Source organism: Varanus komodoensis, unplaced genomic scaffold (assembly GCF_004798865.1).
Source record: "Varanus komodoensis strain SLA01 unplaced genomic scaffold, ASM479886v1 scaffold4, whole genome shotgun sequence".
Lineage (NCBI taxonomy): Eukaryota > Metazoa > Chordata > Lepidosauria > Squamata > Varanidae > Varanus > Varanus komodoensis.
This window is the reverse complement of record NW_025335941.1, coordinates 12,422,333-12,445,107: the sequence shown is the minus strand read 5'-3', so window position 1 is coordinate 12,445,107 and position 22,775 is coordinate 12,422,333. Positions and strand designations below refer to the sequence as shown.

The following is a 22,775-nucleotide window of genomic DNA, read 5'->3' as shown; positions in this document are numbered from 1 at the left end:
CTCCAGGTTGGGCTTGCTGGCCAGAAGAGGGCCGCTCGCCCGGTGCCAGGAGGACAGGCCAGCGCGCCCGCCGCCGCTCCTCCTGCGCCCGGGCGGCGGGAAGAGGCGAGGCGAGGCGAGGCGGGGCCGGAGAGAGACAGGCTCCGCCTGCCCGCCTCCGTCCCGCCCTCGCCCCGTCAAGAGCCAGGCGTGCCCCCCGCGAGCCGGCGCAACGCATTCGCTCTAGGGCCACCAGCGGCGCAGCGGGCGGCTTTGGGCTCTGTCCCCGACACGTTACGGCGCGCAAGAAGCTTCGCTCTCCTCCTGCTCGCGGCAAGCCCCTCGCGCAGCCAGGACCCATCGCGCCGGGCCGTGGGGCTGGCGCTTGGCTCTCCGCTTGCCGCGCAAGGATATCCCGCGGCTCCCGGAGGCAGCTCTGGGGACCGAGCGCTTCTTGGGACTTCGGCTCGACGGCGCTCAGGTGAGGGAGAGACCTCGCGCGAGCCCCCGGCCAAGGCTCCGTGCCCGGCCGGGTAGGCGGCGGCGGCGGCGGCGGCGCGGCTCGGGACTGGCGCTGCGCGGGCACATTTCCTCTCGGCGCCCGCGAGCGAGTAGGCGGGCGAGGTGGGATTCAGGGGCACGGAAAGCAGGCGCGCTTGGGGTGTTGCGCCTTTGTGCAGGGCCTTAGTTCCTCTGCTCTGGTTGGGGTTTGGTCCAGATTTGTCATCCTCTGAAAGTAAGTGGGCCAGAGGCGCCCCCGTCGGTATTGGCGAGCTTGACAACATCTGGCCAGCCCAGATGTGGGTCCTTGATGCCGCGCACACGCCCACGCCGCGAGTTGGTCTGCCTGTTTGTGTTTGCGTGTGGCTCGGAACGAGGGTTGTGGTGGTGTGGCTACGAGAAAGCAGCCGCTTGTTTGCCTGGCGAGGGAGTAACAAGTCTCTCTCCGGAAGCGATTTTGGAGACGGTTTTTTGGGATTTCTGCCAGTAATGCTGCCTTAGAAACGTGGACGGGGGCGGTGGGGAGGACCACCGCACGAGAATCAAAGGCAGGCATCCTTCCCCCTCCTTCAAGGATCTGTTTGTGTCCTTTTCTCCTGCCTTGCGAAATGTAGTGTTTTAAAAATGCTTTGGTGGTTTTTTTAAGGGTTTTGAATAAGGGCCTTGAAAAGAAACTAGAACGTTTTAGTTCCTGTTCCTTTATGCTATTTTGCTTTTCCGTGAAAGTAAAAGAAAAATTAGAGGTCCGCAGATGAATGTTACTTGTTAACCCCTTCCCGGAGTGGGGTGCGTGTGTTTGTTTTGGTCAATCGGATTAAAAGCCCTAATTCAGACTACTAATGAAAATGTTCTGACTAGAATATAGATGTAGTTCTATCAGTAGGTGTTTCTCTTCTCATAAGAGAGCTCTGTTTGGAAGGCTTTTCTAGCATTGTCTTCATTAATTAAACACTTCCTACAGAAATTAATTTTGTAGTGCAATTTATCCATGAGTTAATGGTTCTTTGGATATGAGGGAGGTGAAAGAAAGAACTGTTGAACAACTCTGTGAAATGTTTTCTAAAATCGTAAGGCTTGGCTTATTGCATATACTGTGAGCCTTTTGTGTGTAACTTGTTTGCTTGCAAACTATTGTGTTGCATATCCATACTAACATTGCATCATTTTTTTTTACCTTGGGTGTGAGAAATTAACTTGATGCCCTGGAAAGGATTTGGTGATCAGAAGCCTGGAGATCCAGTAGATTTCTAATATTTAACCTTCTTTTCTAAAACTCTGATTTATCATAAGAGTCATATCTGATGGTAGCTCAGTGTTTACAGAGATGTCTTTTCATATCAATTTAACCAGGAAATACAAGCAATTAATATTTACTCTTGCTTGGTGTCACTTACACATAATTGACTTTTAAGGTGTCCTCTACTTTAGTGAAGGCATGAGGCCCAGTCTTACTCATGAAATGTTATGCCATAATAGTCTTAGTCTTGAACGTACCACAAGGCCCTTTTGTCCAATCTTCAGAAGTAAACACCTCAATTATTAAAAGAGCCAGTTCTGCCAATTTCATTGAGAATGTTTTATCACTTCTCATGGAAAATGGTTCCCTTTAATGCTACTTGTAGTAATATCACTGAAAGAGGAACAATATTTATTTGGAAGCTTTATTTGTACACTGCCACTTGGTAGTTAGGATTGCCATATACAGTAGGTGAAAGAGTATTAAGCTCTTCCACACATTCTTGAAATTTTGTTTTTTCATAGACAGTCCAATGTTTTACAAATGGGCTTCCTGGGACACTACATTTTCTTGGCAAGTTTCTGAAATGTATGTGCAAAATAAACTTAGGAAAGTCAGTAGTTATTCTTAACTCTTTAAATCTTATTGCAAGAAATTTCAGGTAAATATTTGGTATTTGTGTTCTATATTATACAGAAGATATATATTTAGTTTATTTAAATAAATCCATTCAACTCTAAATATACAGGTTGTTAATATCAGCTTTTAAAATATTCAGTAATTAGTCATAACTGCAATTTATATCAGAAACCTAGATTTTATCCACTATTTTTTGAGGTCAAGCAAAACTGAAAATGACTGCTCTTCAGTTTAGGAAAATTACTTGTTGTAATGTTCTCTTTTCTTTTATTCATGTAAGCCATCCTGAGACATAATAGTGAAGAACGGCATACAAATGTTCAAATAAATAAATAAAGGTGTCAGTGGTTAGTAGAAAAATAAAAATAGGATTTAGAGAAATGTCTGAAAACTATATTGTCATCCATTATAATGGAAAATATATTCCATACAAGTTACAGAATCTTATATGAAGAGAAGAGTAAATCTGACATTTTAAAGGGTTAAAGAACCCTTGCAATGTTTGATGCTATTCTACATTTTCAAGTAGGTTTCTATATGATTGGACAACTAACAGTGACATGGAACTAAAATTGTTTGTCAATTGTTAGAAAGTTTAAGGGATCAACCATAACAAGGCATTGGAGGAAAAAATTATGTTATCTCCTTACCCTTTTATACCTGGCGGGGACTCCTGTAGACAACTATGTAAAATAAATATTTTGATGGCTGATAATGCTATCAAATGGATATTCCTTTCTAGACATTTTCCAGAAAACTGATACTAAAGTGGAAGATAAGAGTTAAACCAACACTGTGCCGAAGAATTATGCAAACATATTTGTGTTCATTGTGACTCAGTCATTGTAACAAAGTGAACAATGCCCTATTAGCATGCTTTATAGTTGCCTCCTGGAGCTTCACATATTGAGTAAATGTACTCAAGCCTTATCACATTTCCATCAAGTATAGATTTAAGGGAATTAGTCAGGAAACATCACATTAGGCTGTTCTTGATGCTATTAAATATCATGTCTCTCTTCTTTAATGGAATCAGCTCTTGTTCTCATTAATACTATCCTTAAATGTAACAGTTGTAACAGTAGTAAAATATAGATGCAGTCCAAAAGGTTGCACTCATTGATGCTAGGCATCAAGGAAACCAAAGAAATTTGTACAGCCTGCATTCTCTGTAGACACTGCCAGAAAGTGGGGTGGCGGGGGAACCCTGCCTAAAGTGGGTTTCTGGTATGGTAGTTTGTCCAATTAAATATAAGTAGGTTGGCCACAGAGACAGCTGAGGATGTTCCTTCACCCTGGATCAGAATGAATACAGACTAATGAGAAGTGCATAGATTTCTGGGCTTTGGTTGGTCATTTTTACCCCAGCCCTATACAATGGGTTATTGTAGCAAGTAAAGGTGGAATAAGCAAAGGCAGAGGAGCTCTGAATGGATTCTTCTTAGAACTCACAAAAATTGGATCCAGTTCTGATAAAATATCTCAGTGTTAAAGTGATTTAAAAAAGGATGGTCATCCAAAGCACTCTTGTATGGAAATAAATTCCATGAATATCAGGGAGATTAATTAACCAATTAATATGTTAGTTGTATCATTATTCTCCAGAACAATTATAATTTTGGGATGCTCTGTGTACTTATTAAAATGTACAACAAAGATTGAACAAAAACAGAATAAAGACTGCCTAGTAAAGTCAGTAGTACTCAATTATTCCTTCATTCGCATTTGATCTTAATATAAATTGTGGGATGATTCCACTTTTGCTGTGGTGGTGACTGTGCTAAGACCATCCATATTTAAATATTCAACTGACTATGACTGAGTGATAACAAATACCAATTTTCAATGGTAATACAACTTTCAGTTATTTATGTTTTCTATCTGAAAACGCGTATCTCAGCTAATCCAGTTGTTTAACAGAGATGGAAGGGAGTCATTGTACACAAGGAGAGATTTAGACTTAAAATGGGATATTGTTATCACAGTAGCCTGTGAGATGGGTTAGGCTGAGATACTGTTGACTCACCCAAAGGCACCCAGTGAGTTGCATGGTTCAGTGGGAATTTGAACTTGGCTATCCTAGTGCTGTACTTAGCTCTAGCCACTAACCCTCAGTGACTACGTACTTTATATTCTAGTTATAAACTGGGTAACTCTGACATAACTCTAACAGTGTACTTGGCAAGACACTTGCTTGATGATTTGTGATCAGGAGTTCAATACCAAGTTTTTTCTCATAGTGGACAATTATTGGTAGAAATGGTGGCTATTAAAATTTCAGAGTCAAACATAGGCTGGCTTCACATGGGGACTTGAAGGCCCCATATAAAAGAGATGCTGAAAATCTTTGGCCAGGATTGAAAGAACAACTTTATATATGCCCAAGGCCTTGGGTAGACCCTGTAGAATTTTGGACTTGATTTGACTGTTCCTCCACCAATCATATTACAAACACCTTGTGAAAATTCCTCTCATTTTTGAAAGAGGCTCCATAGGATGGAGTCTGGTTGAGAATTAGTTGCCTAGTTCATTAGACCCTGGCCTTTAACTTTAATGGTAGCGGAACTATAATTTACTTTAAATAAAAAGTCTATTAGTTGTTTCTTCTGAAGGAAGGAACTTGGTGACAGTCCTGTATGATATTTTTGTATGCTGTGAAAGATGAAATGTTTAGGTGTCAACTGGGAGCTGGTTCTTGCTGTTTCTGCTAGCAAAGAGTCTTTATGCATTCATTATGTTTCCATTTTTAGATGAGTGACTTTGGAATCAAAAACATGGATCAGGTAGCACCTGTATGCAGCATGTACAGAGGACTGCCCAAGGTGAGTTTAACCTCCCCTCCCAGATATTTTTGATAACAAGGAGTTTAATCCCTGTACAGGGCATATCTACTGTACGTATTGGCATGAAACTGCATTTGTATATGGTAAATGTATTCTAGCTATCAATGGCTACTAGGTCTGATGATTATATGTTACTTCTGTTATCAGAGACAGTATGTCTCTGTACGCCAGTTGCTAAGGAACCTCAGCCAGAAGGTGCTGTTACACTTATATCCTGCTTGGGGACTTCCTGCAGCTGGCTACCATGCTTGTGGATTTCTGACAGATGGACCCTGTGTAAACAGAATGCTAAATTAAATAACTTCAGGTTGGATTCAGCATGCTCCTTCTTATGTTCTTAACTAATAATTAAAATTTCCAGTGACAGTTGTTGGTTGTCATTGAAATGAAATGACAGGACAATGAAAGCTGTTGGTTTATTGAATTCAATGGCAATAGCACTACAAATAAGTTTGTAGTGCAATTTTAGTATATAACTTAATAAAAGAATAAGGGCACTTTGGTCACTGTAGCATGAGCCAGAGCCCCAGCTCCGAGCTTGGCAATGTGTTTTGGGGTCAGAACTGGGACTCCTGGCTTACAGTAACCTCCCTCTGCCTTCATGGCCAGAGGGCTCTTTCTGCACCAGCTGTGGCTCCAAAGTTGGAAATGCAAATTCAGACCTGAATCTGGGAAGGGCATTCCAAGGGTGCAGGAGGGGAGCAGTAAGGCCCTACCAGGACACAGGGAATCCATATAGTCCCTTAGCCCCTCTTCCTTGTAAGCACAACTAAAAAGACCCACACAGCCAAAATTGTCCATCTGTGTCTTTTGCAGGGCAGGAGAAGAACAGGGGCAATTCTCGCCCCTATTTCTTCCCCTGCTGGACTGGATACCTATTCACAAGCAAATCATATTAATCTAAACATTGAAATCAAAGCTTACTAAACCTGGGTTGTGTTCTTTGCTGGTAGGCCTGGCCAGTAGCAAAGACTATTAGAGGCATAATGGTTGAATCATACCAGCCTTCAGGGCACAGTTCCACTATTGTAGAGTTGTTCCCAGTCCTTCTGGATTTGTGAATGAGTACTATTTTCCACTATTCTGTAGTAACTCTGGCATGGAAATGTTATTGCTCATGTGACAGTAGGCTTTAATCCATACAAGCTTTAGAAATGTTTGCTGTTCTGTTTAGTTTCATGTTTAAAAAATGCAGAATAATGTTTAAAGTAAAGCGTGCCTTTTACTCATTCTTATAAGGCTGCATTTTTTCCAGTGACTCAGAATAAGGGTCATCTATTTACACAAAACACAGGAGTTTCCAGATTATGTTGAAAGTACTTGGCCTTTCCCTTAGGTATTGGTGATGACTCAAATCCTTTATCTATTAACAGTGAAAGAATTTATGCTGTTAGAAGACTAGACAGCTGCTTCATTACTCATGTATACAACAAATTGTTCAGGGGAGTTCTTAAATTTTGTTACTGGTAATGAGTATATGAACCATTTTTTTCTTACGGACTATAAGGGTGTATCCTACACAAGTTTAGACAGATAAATAACCTCCAACTCTCAGCATATCGTGGCCACTCAGGATTTCTCTGTCTAAATATGAAAAGGATCACTGTAAATCTTTTAAAATGTTCTTCTTCATGGTCTCTGTGCAGTCACACTTATGGGCTTTGCCGTGCAGCAACTTGTATCAGTCTTTTCATCCTGGGACATGCTTTCTTGAAATATAGGGCGAAATCAGAAGCAACTCATTAGAAAATGAGTTAAATTGCTAGCAGAATTTCTGCAGATGCTCCTGTCTTGCTGAAAATGTGTTGTAAATGAGAAAAGGGAAATAAAGCTGCCACTCTGTAAACACTTACATGGGAGTAATTTCTGTTGAACCCAGTGGGGTATAAATCTGAGTCTAGGGTTGCACAACTCCAAAAAGGAGAAAAGTCAAACTCATTGTTCTTGCAAGTACCTCTTAATGTGTCAAAAAAGAACAAATTTTCTTCGTGTGAATAAGATTTTAATAAATGGCATTGCTTGTTTAGTGAAGAGAATACCAGAAATGGAATGTAACCAAGACTTTTCTCCAGGCTTCTTTCAAGATGATAATAACGTGTTATTATTTTGTGTGCATTTGACTTCTGTTTTTCAAGCAGGTGTGGGTGTTTTTATACACACACAAGCACACACATTAACCCTAACCCTCTGAATAAAGATGAACAGGATCGCACTGTATATCGGTGACTGATTGTAAAACAAAACAGCCCCCACTATTACAATTGACAGTGCAAAAATGTGCAGTAAGATTTTTATTGCATATGCCTACTTATAGTATAGTCTGATAAACAGCTTTTAACCTATTTAAAAATATTTGCAACTTTACGTATTTACATACATTCAATGTGGTTCCCCTTCTCAGCTCTTCATAGTGCAAGTCTCTATATATTACCAAAAGTTATGGTTCAACATAATCCTATAACTGTCCACCAGAAGGTAATCCCAATGACTTTAATGGAACCTAGTCACGAGTAAATGGGTATAGAATTTCAGCTCTAATTTTAAAAAGCTACATAGATGTACTGCAAGTCATAATGATTTGTACATGAATAAGCTTTTTGAATTCCCAGATTTGTACCTGAGCTGGAGGCTTTCATAAACCTCCAGAGAAACATCCAAGAGAAACATCAGTCCTTTGCAGGTAGCTAGTGGTTATAATGGGAAAAAAACCCTAGAAACCACTCCTAACTATAGAATGTGTTTCCTGAAAAGCGCTTTGAGTGTGCTGTGCTCACTTTCCCAATCCTTAAGTAGGGCAGCCCCTATGCTAACTTGGAGTTATGGCTTAATTCAGAATATTACATTAGTGCTGTCACAAGATATTAAAGTTGCTGTGGTGTAATAAAATACTTACAATGAACTTCCTTCTTGTTTTTCAGAGGCAGCCTGCATTTGATAGCTTTGAAGGTGGAAACTCTTTACTTATGGGATACTTCCCCTCATTAAATGAAGATCAGACAGTCCAGGAAGTGCCAACAGGCCTTGATTCTATTTCTTATGGTAAATATTCCTTTTTTTTAATAAATGTAGCAGTTCTGTCATGCTACTTAATTGTAGTGGTTATTCAGAAGAGGTTGGACTCCCTGATCACCTATATGAGGGATTAGAGAGGACATGAACTACAAAGAACTCCTTCCATACTTTGTGAATGGAGTGGTATCAGAGCAACGCAGCTGCTTATGTATAGTTTTAAATCATTTTTGCAGTGTTTATTTTGGTAGAATGTAACCAAAATGCCAAAAAGCTCCTGGTGACATTATCAAACTCAAAAAACCTGAAGTGAAAGTAAAATGAATATAAAGGCACTTGCTATAGAATTTTTAATTTGTGTCATGGATGCATTTTTCATGTCACACAGATATGAAACTGGGGATCGATTGACATCAAAAGGAAATGTAGCATTTCCAGCTGTCATTAACTAGTGCATTTCATCTAATGTAAAGGCATTTACCAATGTGGGGATGAAGTGACATGATCATTTTCCAAGTATTTTTCCAAGAGAGTTAAATGTTGCTTAACTGTGGTTAGAGTATGACTATTTAGGTTCCTCTTCCTAAGCATGGCATTACTCATGTGTTCAGGTGAGCATCTGCTCTCTTTTATGCTCATGGCTCAGTGTTATTTTCAACAGAGGAAGCTACTCTGTAGAGAAATGAGAAGACATACATACATTGATTGATTAATAGAAAAGTCATTCTAAGCAAAGCAGCAGCATGGATACATTTTTGTTCCTATGCCTGAAATGAATCAAGACAGAAGGCACAATGCATTCTTATCAAGATGAAAGTTTTTTACTCCTTTAATGTCAAATTCAGAATAGGAACTGACAGTAAATGAATCTTTCTGGCAAAACTACTCAGTAGTTCATCAGAGCCCCACTTGCAGCTAAACAAGTCTTGCTATAGTAGAGCTGTACAACTGAAAAAGTTAGTGCCAGTGTGGTGTCGTGGTTAAGAGCACGGGACTGGGACTCAGGCAATCCGGGTTCAAGTTCCCGCTCGGCCATGGAGCCAACTGGGTGACTGTGGGCCAGTCACAGACTCTCAGCCCAACCTACCTCACAGGGTTGTTGTTGTGGGGATAAGATGGAGGAGGAGAATGATGTAAGCTGCCTTGAGCCCTTTGTAGGAAAAAGGCAGGATATAAATCAGGAAAAAAAAACTTGTGACTTTTTTAAAAAGTTACAATACTTTTTCTTATAGAAAGTTCAAATCATTATGATTAATGGCAGCAGTCCTCTTCTGAAGTAAATCAGAGCTAGAGAGAAAACAATCACTTAAATTTATATTCAGGCCGATGTTGCTTTTCAGATTGTTTTGGGGTTGAAATGTTATGTGCCCCTTCTGAAGCTAAACCATCAACTATTGCTGTAAAGTGAACAGTTTAGTACATAGATTTGTTTACTCTAAATGTATATGACTAGCTTATATAGGTTTTAATCTGCTCCCTCTTTTTCCTTTCCTACAGTATAAAAATACATTTTGTCCCCATCTTCTCATTATGCATAACATTGCTACTGTTTTGCCTTGCAGAATCAAACAGCTGTGAATTGCCTCTCTTAACTCCATGCAGTAAGGCTGTAATGAGTCAGGCCTTAAAGGCAACGTTCAGTGGCTTCACAAAGGAGCAGCGTAGATTGGGCATTCCAAGCAGTAAGTTGGTTGTGTTTCATTCCAATAGCAAAATTATACCAAAACGAGATTTTCTGTGTTTTGGCTTATTGTTAATTTGTTTGTCTTTTTCTGCAGATCCATGGCTATGGACACAGCATCAAGTGTGTCAATGGCTTATCTGGGCTTCCAGTGAATTTACTTTGGGAAATGTGAACTTTGGAAGGTTTGCCATGAATGGCCAAGAGTTATGCAATCTTGGAAAGGAGCACTTCTTGGAACTGGCACCTGATTATGTGGGTGATATTCTGTGGGAACACTTAGACCAGATGCTAAAAGGTAAATGAGACAAACCAAAATAATACACGGCCATTTAAAATTGTGACACATTTGAAAGAAAACAGACCTGCTGTAACATCTCAAAAGAAAGTGTTAAATTGTTTTGTTAAATACTATCCAAAGCCACAGAATAACAGTTGCTTTTGACACATTAACTTCTTATATATTTGATGCAAATAAGATCACATTCTGAACATCCTGAATTTATTTTATTTGAAGGAAACTACGGATTGGAACTTAACTTAGTCAGAATGGACTCTCTGAAGTTAATTGGACTTAGTTTGAAATAAAAAATATTTCAAGAGCCTATACCTAAGTATGACTAACTCTGGATTCCAATCCTAAGTGTATTCATATTACCACTCATCAAGAGGTTCAGTCCAACCATAGTTAAACATTTTACATTTTCTTTAATTGAAACAAATTAATTTCTCACCTTTTGAAACTAACAGGACTTAAAAATTCTTAACTGTAGTCAGTTTGTACCTAGTTAGGTTCCTGTATATTAACAATAATATAAGCTTGGGCAAATAATTCAGCCAACATAGACAATACGACATTCAGGATGCGTGTTTTATGACTTATGAATGAGATACGATATTTTGCTCTTAGGTAACTGTTTCTGTCTCATTCTACTTTCAGACAATGAAGAGAAGCCCCAGGAACAGTATATGGAGAATTCCAACCTCACTTCATCTCCACATTGGGTCAGCAACAATACATTAGGTGAATTGCCTTTGAATTCAGTGAATTACACTAGTTATTGACAATTGGAGAAACTGAATTTCCTTTTGAAAATGTATCCATGGCACAAATTAAGCAGTGTTTAAAATTGCTTTTATATTCCTTTAACTTTGGATTTGAGTTTTTTGAGTCACTTTAATAGATCAGCTTGTTGGGTAACATGGCAGAGGTGTATCTTAATTTTACAGTGATGGTCAGATGCTGTCATACTGCATAGTGTCCAACAGTGCTCCAGCACAAGCCCTGATTCATTTGCAGAAGCATAAACTGCCACTTTTGACCATTGCTGGAGCAAGTGCACTAGCATTGACTTCCATTAGCTTGGTCATTAGAGCCAGTGCACTACTGGATACCACCCACTGTGTCAACTCTACACATACCATAGGATTTGTATGGGACTTATCAGACCTTGTTAGCTGAACAAATGCTCATTCATGTGCACTGATATAGAAAGTAAGGAATAATTAGCAATGCCATTTTAACCCATTTTAGTTCATATTAATTAAATTTGGTTTCCAAATTAAATAGTAGATACATCCAGAGCATTTAAAACTGCATTGCTAATTATTCCTTGCATTCCATCAGTGCACATGAATCAACATTTGCTCAACTAACAAGTGCTGATAACAGTTCCATAGAAAGAAATGCTCCTGGTTTAAATATTTTTAGTTAGTGATGGCTTATGTTCAGACAGTAGCTGCAGCAATTTTTTGAAGCTAGGAGGCATGACTGGAGTCCAATGTAAGAGTCATAGAGCTTCATCGCAAGACAGCAATCCTTATCACACTTCTTCATAAGAACAGAAAATAGTGCCATATTACATCAGTATTTCATCTGATTTGCTTTTTTAAGGTTGTGTAAAATGGTTTGGTTGTATAGGCTTTGGGTAGTCTCCAGAAAACAGGTGGGAAGATGGATGCCAAAGGGATTTACTCAATCTATTGTATTTAAGTTTTGGCCCCCTGGAGGAGTTCTGGTAAAATAGAGAGAGTTTTGGTAAAATATTTTTAGGCCCATGTATGTATTGCTCTATTTGTGGGCAGGTACTTTTCTAAAATCTGTGACAGGAATTAAATAAAAACCAGTGTGCTTTTGCTTCTTCAGGTATTAATACTGAACAAGTACAATACTGTGCTCAAGTACCCAGCTATCCGAAAACTCTAAGCTATGCAAAAACCAGCCATTTGGGTGACTTATGTCAGACATCAGTTGGACCAAATCTAGTTAATCTAAAACAAGAATTTCAGTTTCCAAAAGCACAGTTAGAAACAATCAATGTGAACTACTGTGCTATGAATCAGGATTTCACAAGAAACAATCTGAACTTGCTGGTGGATAATTCTGGTAAGATTTACATTTTCCTATATAAATGCATATGTTCCCTCATTAGTTTATAATGCAGCCTAAAGTGTAGGTATGACCTAGATATAAATGTCCCTAACATATCAAAGCAACCATCACATGCTTAAAGAATTATGTATTAAACTACCCAGGTGTCTTGTTTCTGAGTTGAGTAACTCACTTCACATCTTATGACAGAGCCATAAACCATTATTTTAAGCTCGGAATTTATAGTACCTCTTGAGTCCGCTTCAACATATTAAAAACTCAACCATCCTTCAGTTAAGGTTTCAATGACTTGAGTATAAATGTCATATTATAAAGAAGAAACTTTCCAGTGAACTATGGAACTGTTAAATAAACTCTTGGATTTAGTCTTATATTTTTACCATAAGTGGACAAAATTAAAGATCTTAAATATATCTTAATTATAGTGAATTGAATTCTCAGTGATGCATTCATTGTAGTTTACAATTAGGGGTTTTTTTGGAGGAGTAAACTAATTAGTAAAATCTAATTCTGTTGGGAAATGGAAACAGATGAGGAACTTTGAATTTGTTTTTTCAGCTTCACCAAGTATCTGTGGTATTTAAATAAATACTTTTAAATCTAGTTCATTTCAGTTAGAGAACTGAATGTAAAACCCAACTAAGCCCATGCTTATGACATTTCTCCCCCTTTCAGGTAAACCAAGGGAGCATGATTCAAGTGACAGTGGCACAGAAAGTTATGAGAGCTCAGATTCATTGCTACAGTCTTGGAACAGCCAGTCTTCTTTAGTGGATGTTCAACGTGTACCATCTTATGAGAGTTTTGAAGAGGACTGCAGCCAGTCCTTGTGTCTGAACAAACCCACAATGTCCTTTAAAGACTACATTCAAGAAAGGAGTGACCCTGTAGAACAAGGAAAACCAGTTATACCAGCAGCAATTCTAGCAGGGTTTACAGGCAAGTATAATATTTTCTCATCCCCTTCTGCCTTTTTCTTTCTCTGATTATCTAATGCCCCATGTGGGTGTGTTTCTGTTCAGGTAAAAGTTACAACAAAATTAAGTCTGTCTTGGATAGAGCTGGAGCACATCCAATTAGGTCAGAATGTAAATATTGTATTCTTGCTAAAATTAGGGTTAATTAAAACCACAGTGTCACAGCTCATTCTGTGCATAACAAAGCCACCCCCCCCCCAAAATGCAGCAAGTCTTTCTTGTCCAGTGAAAGTTCTTTCTGAAATCCTAGCTTCTGATGAAGTTCAGTTATGTGGATTTCAAAGCTGAACCTTACAGTACTGCGAATTGTAACTAGCTGTTTGGAAAGGAAAGAGTGTTGCAGACCATTGTTTTGAATTTTAAGTTTTATCTGCTGAAAGGAATTCCTATCATCAAAGAGGGTTGTTTTTTTGTATCAGATTTACCATTCAGCTGGGAAAATTTTAAAAATGATTACATCCTTTACATGAACATCCTAAGAACTACTTTCTTTTGTATATTGTGTGCATGTGATTGTTAACAACTTTCTCTTGGCTATTACAGGCAGTGGGCCTATACAGTTGTGGCAATTCCTTTTGGAACTTCTAACGGACAAATCTTGTCAGTCATTCATTAGCTGGACTGGAGATGGATGGGAGTTCAAACTTGCTGATCCAGATGAGGTTAGTAGTCAGTTATCAAGGATGAAAATTATTTCATGCCTATTCTTGCTATGAGGCTGCCAGGAAAGGCAGAGGGCTCTCAAGTATTATGTTCAAAAGCCTGTACTTGGTCCCTCGATGTTTGTAATAACATGATTTCAGCCTTAGTTACATAAGCCTTGTGCTTATGTAGTTGATGTTTACCACTCATATTAATATGGCATATAAAAATCCAGGCACTCACTGGCTTATATTTTAAGAGTTCATAAGTGTATTAAAACATGATCCATTCTGGAAATACACTAAACTAAGCTACAACTCCAACCCAACCCAAGAAAACATTATAGATTTAAAGTTCAATTGGCACCAAGTGGGTGCTTCATAATTCAAGAGGCGTCCTTTATAAAAATGCTTCAGAACAAATGCTTACTTTTTTAAAGTTTTGTGGTTTAGCGTGACTTGCATTTCGTCATTGCAGCCCTTGACATTTCAGAGGGTGGAAACAAAACATCTACCTTTGCCTTAGCAGGTCATTAATCCTGTTAGGACCAAGCATTTTATTAACACTTGTGCCTGGTCAGCCCTGTTAACTTTTCTCCTGCAGTAGCTACTGATTCAAGCTCATGGCATTTGCAGCAATAGCAATGACTCAATTGCTAACTATTTATATATATTATTTAACAGTATATAATGAACTGGCTTTTTCTTTTCTGACTTAAGGTTGCACGACGATGGGGCAGAAGGAAAAACAAGCCCAAAATGAACTATGAGAAGTTGAGCCGTGGCCTGCGCTATTATTATGACAAGAACATCATTCACAAGACTTCAGGAAAACGTTACGTATACCGTTTTGTATGTGACCTACAGAATCTGTTGGGCTATACAGCAGAGGAGCTTCATGCTATGCTAGGAGTACAACCAGACACAGAGGACTGAGTATTGTGATCCTGTGCAACATCAGAAATGAAAGAACACATGAACAGTTAATTGGGCCCGTCAGCATCAGTCATTGGTTTTACCATCTGGCTGTTTCGGAGTGGTGCACTGCTAAAGACCTTAAAGAAGTGATTTTGTAATGGGGGAAGATGAAGAAAAGTGGCCTTATTTTCAGGCACAGTGACTTCAGATGTTCCTGTATCCATCCTTTTGACAGCATTGAGTGAGGTCAGCAAAGTCCCCAGCTGACACCTGAAGATACAAAAGTGCTCCAGGGTTCATGGTCCGATTATGTACACTGCCATATAATTAAGGGTGTTACCCATACCAAAGGTGGATAGCCATTGGAATTTCTGGCACAAAAGCCCTCCTAAAATAACAACTTTGCAGCTGTTACATGTCAAGGGTGATAAGTGAAGAGGCCAGGTATCCTTTACTGAGCACAGGTGCTGCGGGTGAAGTTGCATTGGGCATTATCTCATGTGTGCATTGATCATGCACAAGTAGTGGAGCCTCAAAGCCAGACAGAGCAAAGGCCGAGGTTCCTCACAAGAAGGCAAAAATAATACCATTTCAAAGTTGATATATTTGTGTGTGCGTGTATATGTGTGAGCATGTTCATACAACTCTGGCAATTTAATGCTCCTATTTAATAGATATTGTATCTTGTAATTTAAGCTAATGTATCTGACAAAGGAAGAAAATGAATGTTTCATTTTAGAACAGCAGCAGCTACAGCATTCTGGAAAGTATTTGATCTACTAAGACTGCAGGCCTTTGAGATTAAGTCCCTCTGGAAGTGGGACTTTGCTTCTTAGTAGTCCTACATACTGTTCTCCTGCCAGGAAGTTTCTAAGATAGTGTAATACAGGCATATGCCAATGCCGCTGTTTTACAAAAGGCATGATCCATGGAGACATGCTCTGAGCATTTTTTTCAGGTGACTTAATCATAGTCTAGGGCTCAAGGTTCAGTTTTACTTGTCCTCCAAATGAAATTGAAAATGTTAATATTGGTTGAAATATATTTATTGATGAAATATTTCTTCTATGCATGTTCCTTTTAAAACAATCTATATATAATCCCTATTTTTCTTTCAGCTGACCATTCCCCACCCCTTTCCTTCACCCATAGTGAATTATCCTGATAAAAATATGAATTCTATTTTTGGAAAGAATTCTGACTCCTATTCAGCAGTTAGGAGAAAGAGATGTAGCAGCTATTTTTACTGCAGAAAATTCACTGGAAAATGAACTTTGTAATGAGTTATTTTTTATCTGTTGATGTAAATTTAAATGTACAGTATGAGGTTTAAAAAATCAAATTTTATTAAACCTTCTTGAAGAAAGACCAATAGTTGTGTACTGTTCTTTAAAGTTTTCCAGTTGTTATAATTAATGTTAAACTTGTATTTTGAGATCTTCTTACATCTCTAAGCTTTTTGATAAGTCATGGGGTTGATGGTCTTCACAGCAATGCTAGTTAAGATGAACATATCTGCCCAAAGATTTCTTATGGATGCAGAAGTTCTGTTGCAGACAGGAAACTACTGCCTGAGTGGAGGTAGCGGGGGCAGGGGGGTTACGTGAGAGTATGTGAAGCTTCTATAAAACCTAGTGGGGCAGCTTGTGTATGCATCCACAAGAACATAATGATAATCAGTGTAAAAGTTGAGATACTGAATAACTACAGTACTTGTATTCAATATTATTACTATAGTAGTAAGAATAATAATAAACTTATATGTTGTAACATTTAATATATATATCTTAGATTCTGGCCTCCCATCTAGTCTTGCAAAATACTCCCTGGAGTGTTTTTATTGCTGTGGGAAATTCCCACAGTAGTAATTTTAAATCCTGTGAAACTTTGCTGTGGAACATGTAAAAGGGACCTTGTGAAAGGGGACTTTGGTATAAATCTAAGGCAAACTTGAATACTTGGGAAAAAACTTATATGCACGTATGAAATTCTTTTGGCAGATACATAAGATCCCAGCATCCCACAAAAAAAGTCAAAACATTCCCTCTTACTGTGTATTTGAAAGAAGAAACTTAATATAGTGTTAATTTTGTCTGTTTACAATAGGCTTTTGCCCCCTTCAAATGCCCTAGAGCTTGCATCTATGTTTCTCTGCATGAGACTTTCATCTTTGTATGAATATATAGGCCTATTTCTTAGTAGTACAGCTTCTTATTCATTTGCCAGACATGTGACTTTTAAAAAACATGTGGGGGATATGTGCCCTTATAAATGGAAAGAATTCAAGCTGTAATTCAGTGCATGTGTTCCTTTTATGAAGGAGTCTTGTATTTTGCTGGTAACTAAGCATGTGAAATGTGGTATAAAATTACCTCAAAGCCTATGACTAAATATAATTTGCCTCCTGCAAATTCAGTTTTTGCGAAGTATAAATCTTAAAGTTTTCTGGTGTGTGTTAGTAGAATCTAACATCTGTGCTCATCTTTCCTTCAGTGCATTTTATTCTGCTAATACTAATGCCATGGGGTTGTATTCACTCTGAGACCTAAAGGCTCACTTAAATGAATGAGACTTGACCACCTTACTCCCATTCAGGTGAATCTATTCTAAGTAGGACTCATTTGATACAACCCATATTATTTGAAACAATACATGGGCATCAGAAGACTTGCAGGTTCAACTTCTTATTATATATTTTACAGTAATCTAAGGTGCTTTACAAAGCTTTTAGCAAATAAAAACCATCCGCTTTTAAAAATCTTCATTTGTTATGTGCCATCCAGTCATTTCTGACTAAGGATGACCCTGTGAATAAAAGCCCTCCAAAATGTCGTCCTTCACAGCTCTGCTCAGCAATTGTAAATTCAAGGCTGTGGCTTTCTTTCTGGAGTCATCTCATATTTGGCCTTCCTCTTCTTTTTCTGCCTTCAACTTTCCCTAGCATTACTGTGTTTATACTAAGGTTCATATTAAGCCTAAATGATGTCTTTCCCATAATCTCTGAATCTTTGGTACTATTGATGGAAATCTTCCACAAGGTGACTTGTTAGGAGGAAATGATCTTGCCTCACCTCAGTCCGTATCACCCATGTATTTACTAACCTGATAGCAATGAAAGGGAGCAATACTGTATCATAACTCTGTTAGCCAGATGCCAACAATGTCAGCCTGGACAAATAATGAAAGAAAAACTAACAGCTAGTATTTTTCATTTTAACTCCATTCACTTCTCCAAGTTTGGTCCAAGTCTTGCAAAATTGACTAGCTTAGATCACAAGATTTTCCAGAGGATAGGTAACTTTAAAAGTGGAAATGTGTTGAAGAGGAGCAGCACAAGCTATTCAATGAAGCAGTGAAATATGGAGCTACTGGGATTCTGATTATTTTGAGATGGTACATGATGGTTAATATGGACATAAATTCTCTCCCAAGAAAGGTGAATCATCACCAGTGATGTCACAGGCAGAATCCAGTAGGTTCCCATGACAGCTAAACGTGTTTCTTTTGTAACCATAGAAGTGGGGCAGCTATTGTTCTCTAACACAAAAACATTTTTTTCACTTGGCCATGTTGGATAAGAATAAATCTGGGAACTGGAAATCAAACCATTAAGCCATAAGTGCTTAGTGTGTGAACATGCATGCCTACAAAGTTACTCAATGTGCTCTGAGTTGCAAGGGGAGTGTGCTAACATTGTGGTCAAGTTGGTGCCCTAAACATTACTGCATTTTTACTTGAAAGACAGGCAATGAGTGCAAAGCCCTATAGTCATTTACAGTAAAGCAGAAGAAGTGTTACATCATAGCACTAAAAGTGGCCTGACTAGCACATTAACCTCTCAAATGGATAAGCTGCTGCTTCTACCATTTGCTCAGTGGGTGAACCCTGATGTGATGTAACTCTTCACTGCACTGTTTTGTTACTCTGTATCAGCTATTCACATGTGCTGTGGAGACTTCAGACAACCTTTGTTATGCTAAGCATGTAGGTTCTTTGGATGATGCAAACCCAGAGCTTAGTTTAAGCTCAAGGTTCAGTTCTCAATGGTTTTAAGAGCAATGCTCAGTGTGAGAATGCAAAGAACAGAATCCCTGTGAGCATGCGCATGGTGCATTACACCACCGAGTAACCACAAACAGCCTTTGCGTGTCTGAATTTAGAGAGAGGATTCTTCCAGAGACCAGCTGGCAGGAAATCAAAACGAATTTAAGCACCATCTCTGAAACACAGTATTGCATAACCTGTGATGGGTTTTCAACAGAAGTCCATGTGCAGTCCGTGTGCGCCGATTACCTCAATCTGAATTGAGCAACATTCTGTCCCCAACACATGGAAGGCTGACCAGGAGACCTGGTTAGGTCTCTGCCTTTGAGCCTTTCAGAAAAGTAACCAGTTTTTTACCCTTTTGTTGTATGTTTGACTCCAAGAAGTTGGCTTGAGTTAATAATATACTATTGTGGAAAAAAGAGGTGATACTGGAGCTTTACTTTGCTTTAGAGCAGACATCAAAGAGCCAAATTCATTGCTACAACAGTTCTAACCACAAATCATTTGATGGTTTCCTGGCTTTTGTCCAGTTTTTCTTCTCTAACATGCCTTTCCTAAGGCTGAGCTCCTGGCAGTAAGAGCTTAAGCTACATTATCCTGGTATAGAAACTGCAAGAGCAAGTTTTGCATATGATCAATCCTTAGGGAAACAAGAATGAAGGAGTATGTGTGCATAAATATGAACCATATGGACCACTATGTCCCAGCCAAAGGCCGAAGAGGTGACTGATGAAGAGCAACATTGGCTCCATGCAGTTTGCATGCCTAGAGCAGGGCTGCACAACCACATACCAAGGGGCCAAAGCTGACCTGCAACAGCCCCATCATGCTACCCACGTTCCCCTAGTCACTAAACATTGTGCAATCATTTTTCTCCAATTCCTGGATTGTGGAGCTGCCTGAAGTTAACCACAGATGAGGGCAAGGCCTGCACCCAGTACATGCATCTCATTATGGGAACACCAGTGAAATGCCCAGTACTCTTAACAGTCAGAAGGACTGTGGTCTGTACCTAACAAGGGTGCCTAGACTAAAGGTTGCCTAATGTTTCTGTGACTCAACAGTTCCACTCCGTGCCTTTTGGTGGAGGAGATGACCCAGTGACTGGCTTCACACAACATGGTAAGCCATGGACGGCTGCTTGTGTTGTTCGAATCCAGCCAGAGTGGCTTTTGTGTGATGAAGGTATGTTGTGGGGACCCACCCACTGTCAGGAATGGGAAGTAGGCTTGCTTTCTCATCCCCCATGGGGTACCCAAAAGCAGAGTCCCCCCTCCCCAGCTCCCCAGTCATGGGGATGAACAGCAGGCTTATATGGGAGACGGGAAGAATTAACTTGAAGATTTTTGTAAAATTGGTGCCAAACTCACCCCTGATCATAATGAGTCTGCTGTCATGGGAAGTTCTTTCCCTTTGCATTGTGAGTCCCAAACTATACAGTCCATTACTTTGTCCCAAAAAACTATGTGGGGATCTTCATATTGAACACAACTTATATGGTTCTTGCACCCCTTCCCTTCCTTGTCTTGGCATCCTATAGTGTGGGGATGGCTTTTATCCCCCTCCCCACCATATATACACGCATTTTAAGTATGTATATTTCAGCATTAAGGCAATACGTGACCTTTGGAGTTCACTGGTAAGCACTTCTTGAGTTCATGTTTCTGTTAGTATACAGACAAGGCAAAGATTTAGAACTAGATAGGAACTGTGTCTCTCCATGTACCAAAATCTCAGGGTCTAGCCTCTTTTATGGCATGTTTAGATGTAGCGATAGATGGTTTATAAAGGCATCTACTGAGTCCAAACAATTTGATAAAAACATGACATGCAAGAACTGTCAGTTACCTAAAGAATCAGTCACCGATCTTTCAGTGTTTACACCATCTCTGTTTTTCCAAAGTCACAATCCTCAGTTAACAGGGCATGTGTAATACTGAAACATTTGCTTGGATGGAAATTTCCACCACTTCAATTCTAAACAGTGCCGCCAGAATATGATTTAGAGGTCAGAATGGCATGAGAACCCATTTGCTTGGACTATTTTTCTTGCATGCCTCTGCATGCCCACTTTTCTTGCTTCCTGGGTTTTAAGGGAGAGCTTATAATGATATCTTTTTCAAATATATTTTCCTAATTGCATTCAAGTTTCTGCTGTGGAGTGTTGGCTCTGCTTCTTCCAACGTAACTTCTGTGAAATCCATGAGAGTAGTAAATACCATTTCAAGCTCAGAATAACAGTGATGCCCTGCATCTGTGGCATTGTTGCACATGACAAAAATATTAGAAGGGCTTAACATGGTTTACATTTTAGAGGAGAGGAGTGCTATCCATCTGGGACCTTCAGGGTCAAGTCAGCATTTATTAAAAAAAAACACACACATTTTAAAAATAAAAATCAAGCATATTTTAAAATTGGGGCTGTACAGCTCAGACCTCCAATACCTGGTGAAACTGCAAATGGATCATCCTGAGACCATGATAAAAGCTAAAATGCACACTATGATGGGAAACTTCAGATCCAGGGTACCAGTGCCCTGCAGTTCCCTGGATGGGCAGACACCTTTGCCCTTCCAGGCCACACCACCAGTTGGTGGTTTCTTGCCTTTTGTGTATTTTTACCCAGTTCTCCAAAGGCTTAGTGACAGTAAGAGCTTTTAGGTAAAAATGCTGGGGCTCTGGTATCTTTGGTCTGAACACATTTGCCTCTTGCTCACCCCTTTTGTCTTCAGCCTTCATACCTCGGGAACAGGCTACCTCCCTCCACAGCAGCACCTCCAGTCCTGAATTCAGCCCTTGAACTTCCCACCCACAATTTAGATCATGGCAGCCACAGCCCTCTGCCTCCAAATGCAGCAGTTCTGGATGAGTGCCACAAAGGGACAGAAGACGCCAAGTTCAGCAAATAAAACAGATAAAATGGAGAGAAGGATCCTTGCAAGAAAAACAAAAGGGCAGGGCCTACATGTAATAGTATGTTAGGTTAAAAGTATCCAACAGACTTTGTTAGAGGACCACAACTTTAGTAGCATTACAGCATGCATGATTTGACATCCAAGACTAGGGATGTATGGATTTTCTTAATTCTGATTCATCCGTGTTTTACAGGTTGTCAGGAATCTCTCATTCTGTCACCTACTCATTAATGGAATCAAGCTTTCTTTCCAGGGATGTACAAGAATTTCACTCCACTTGAGCAAATGTACTCTAATGCAAGGGTGTATTTGCACAAATCCTCCCCCCATTAAAAAAAAACCCAGTCTGCAAGTCCACAAAATTTGTGTGACTTGGCAAAACAAACAAACAAACAAACAAAGAAAGCAGTCCCTTGTGGAATCCTGCAGGCTCGATTCATAGATATTTACACTCATGCTAATCCACTGAAGAATTCTTTAACATCCCTGGTCAAGGCATTGCATTCCTACATGACAGCAGCTGTTTGGAATGCTGTTTGAAAGTTCTATTGCAACATCTATAAATCTATGAGAATTACCCACCACATCGAGGTGAAATAGGGCCAAGAATCATGCTCAGATCTAACACTGCCTACCCACCAGCTAGCAATGCTTCCCCTTGCTTTTCAACATGTGCATTTCTGTTTCTTCATGAAGACAGAACAGAAGAAAAGCATTGCAAATGCAAAGAAAGTATTAAGCTTTCATTTTGAAGCAGGCAAGCAACTTTCTATCTTGCAGCTACAAGTTTAAAAATGATGAAGCACTACAAAAGACCCTGGCAAACTCAAAAGCACTGCTAGTTTAAAGAACTACAAAGTCTAGCTGCTTGGTCAAATGAAAAAAGGAAGCCCTACTCAGAAGACCTTATTTATATCCATGCTGCTGATCGTTGGCACTGATGCAAATAACTTCAGGGACTTATGCTGCAAGTTAAAGGTAATTCCCAATATTATT

At 39.4% G+C, this 22,775-nt stretch overlaps 1 protein-coding gene across 1 annotated transcript; it reads left to right on the top strand.

Annotated features, from left to right (window-relative positions):
• Positions 1-230: 230 nt before the first annotated feature.
• ETS2 (ETS proto-oncogene 2, transcription factor) lies at positions 231-16,189 on the top strand. Its single transcript, XM_044442435.1, has 10 exons — positions 231-460; positions 5,107-5,178; positions 8,118-8,238; positions 9,771-9,890; positions 9,987-10,187; positions 10,830-10,913; positions 12,036-12,275; positions 12,957-13,220; positions 13,802-13,920; positions 14,620-16,189. The coding sequence occupies exons 2-10, from the start codon at positions 5,107-5,109 to the stop codon at positions 14,833-14,835; spliced, it is 1,437 nt and encodes a 478-aa protein (XP_044298370.1). The 5' UTR covers positions 231-460; the 3' UTR covers positions 14,836-16,189.
• Positions 16,190-22,775: the final 6,586 nt, after the last annotated feature.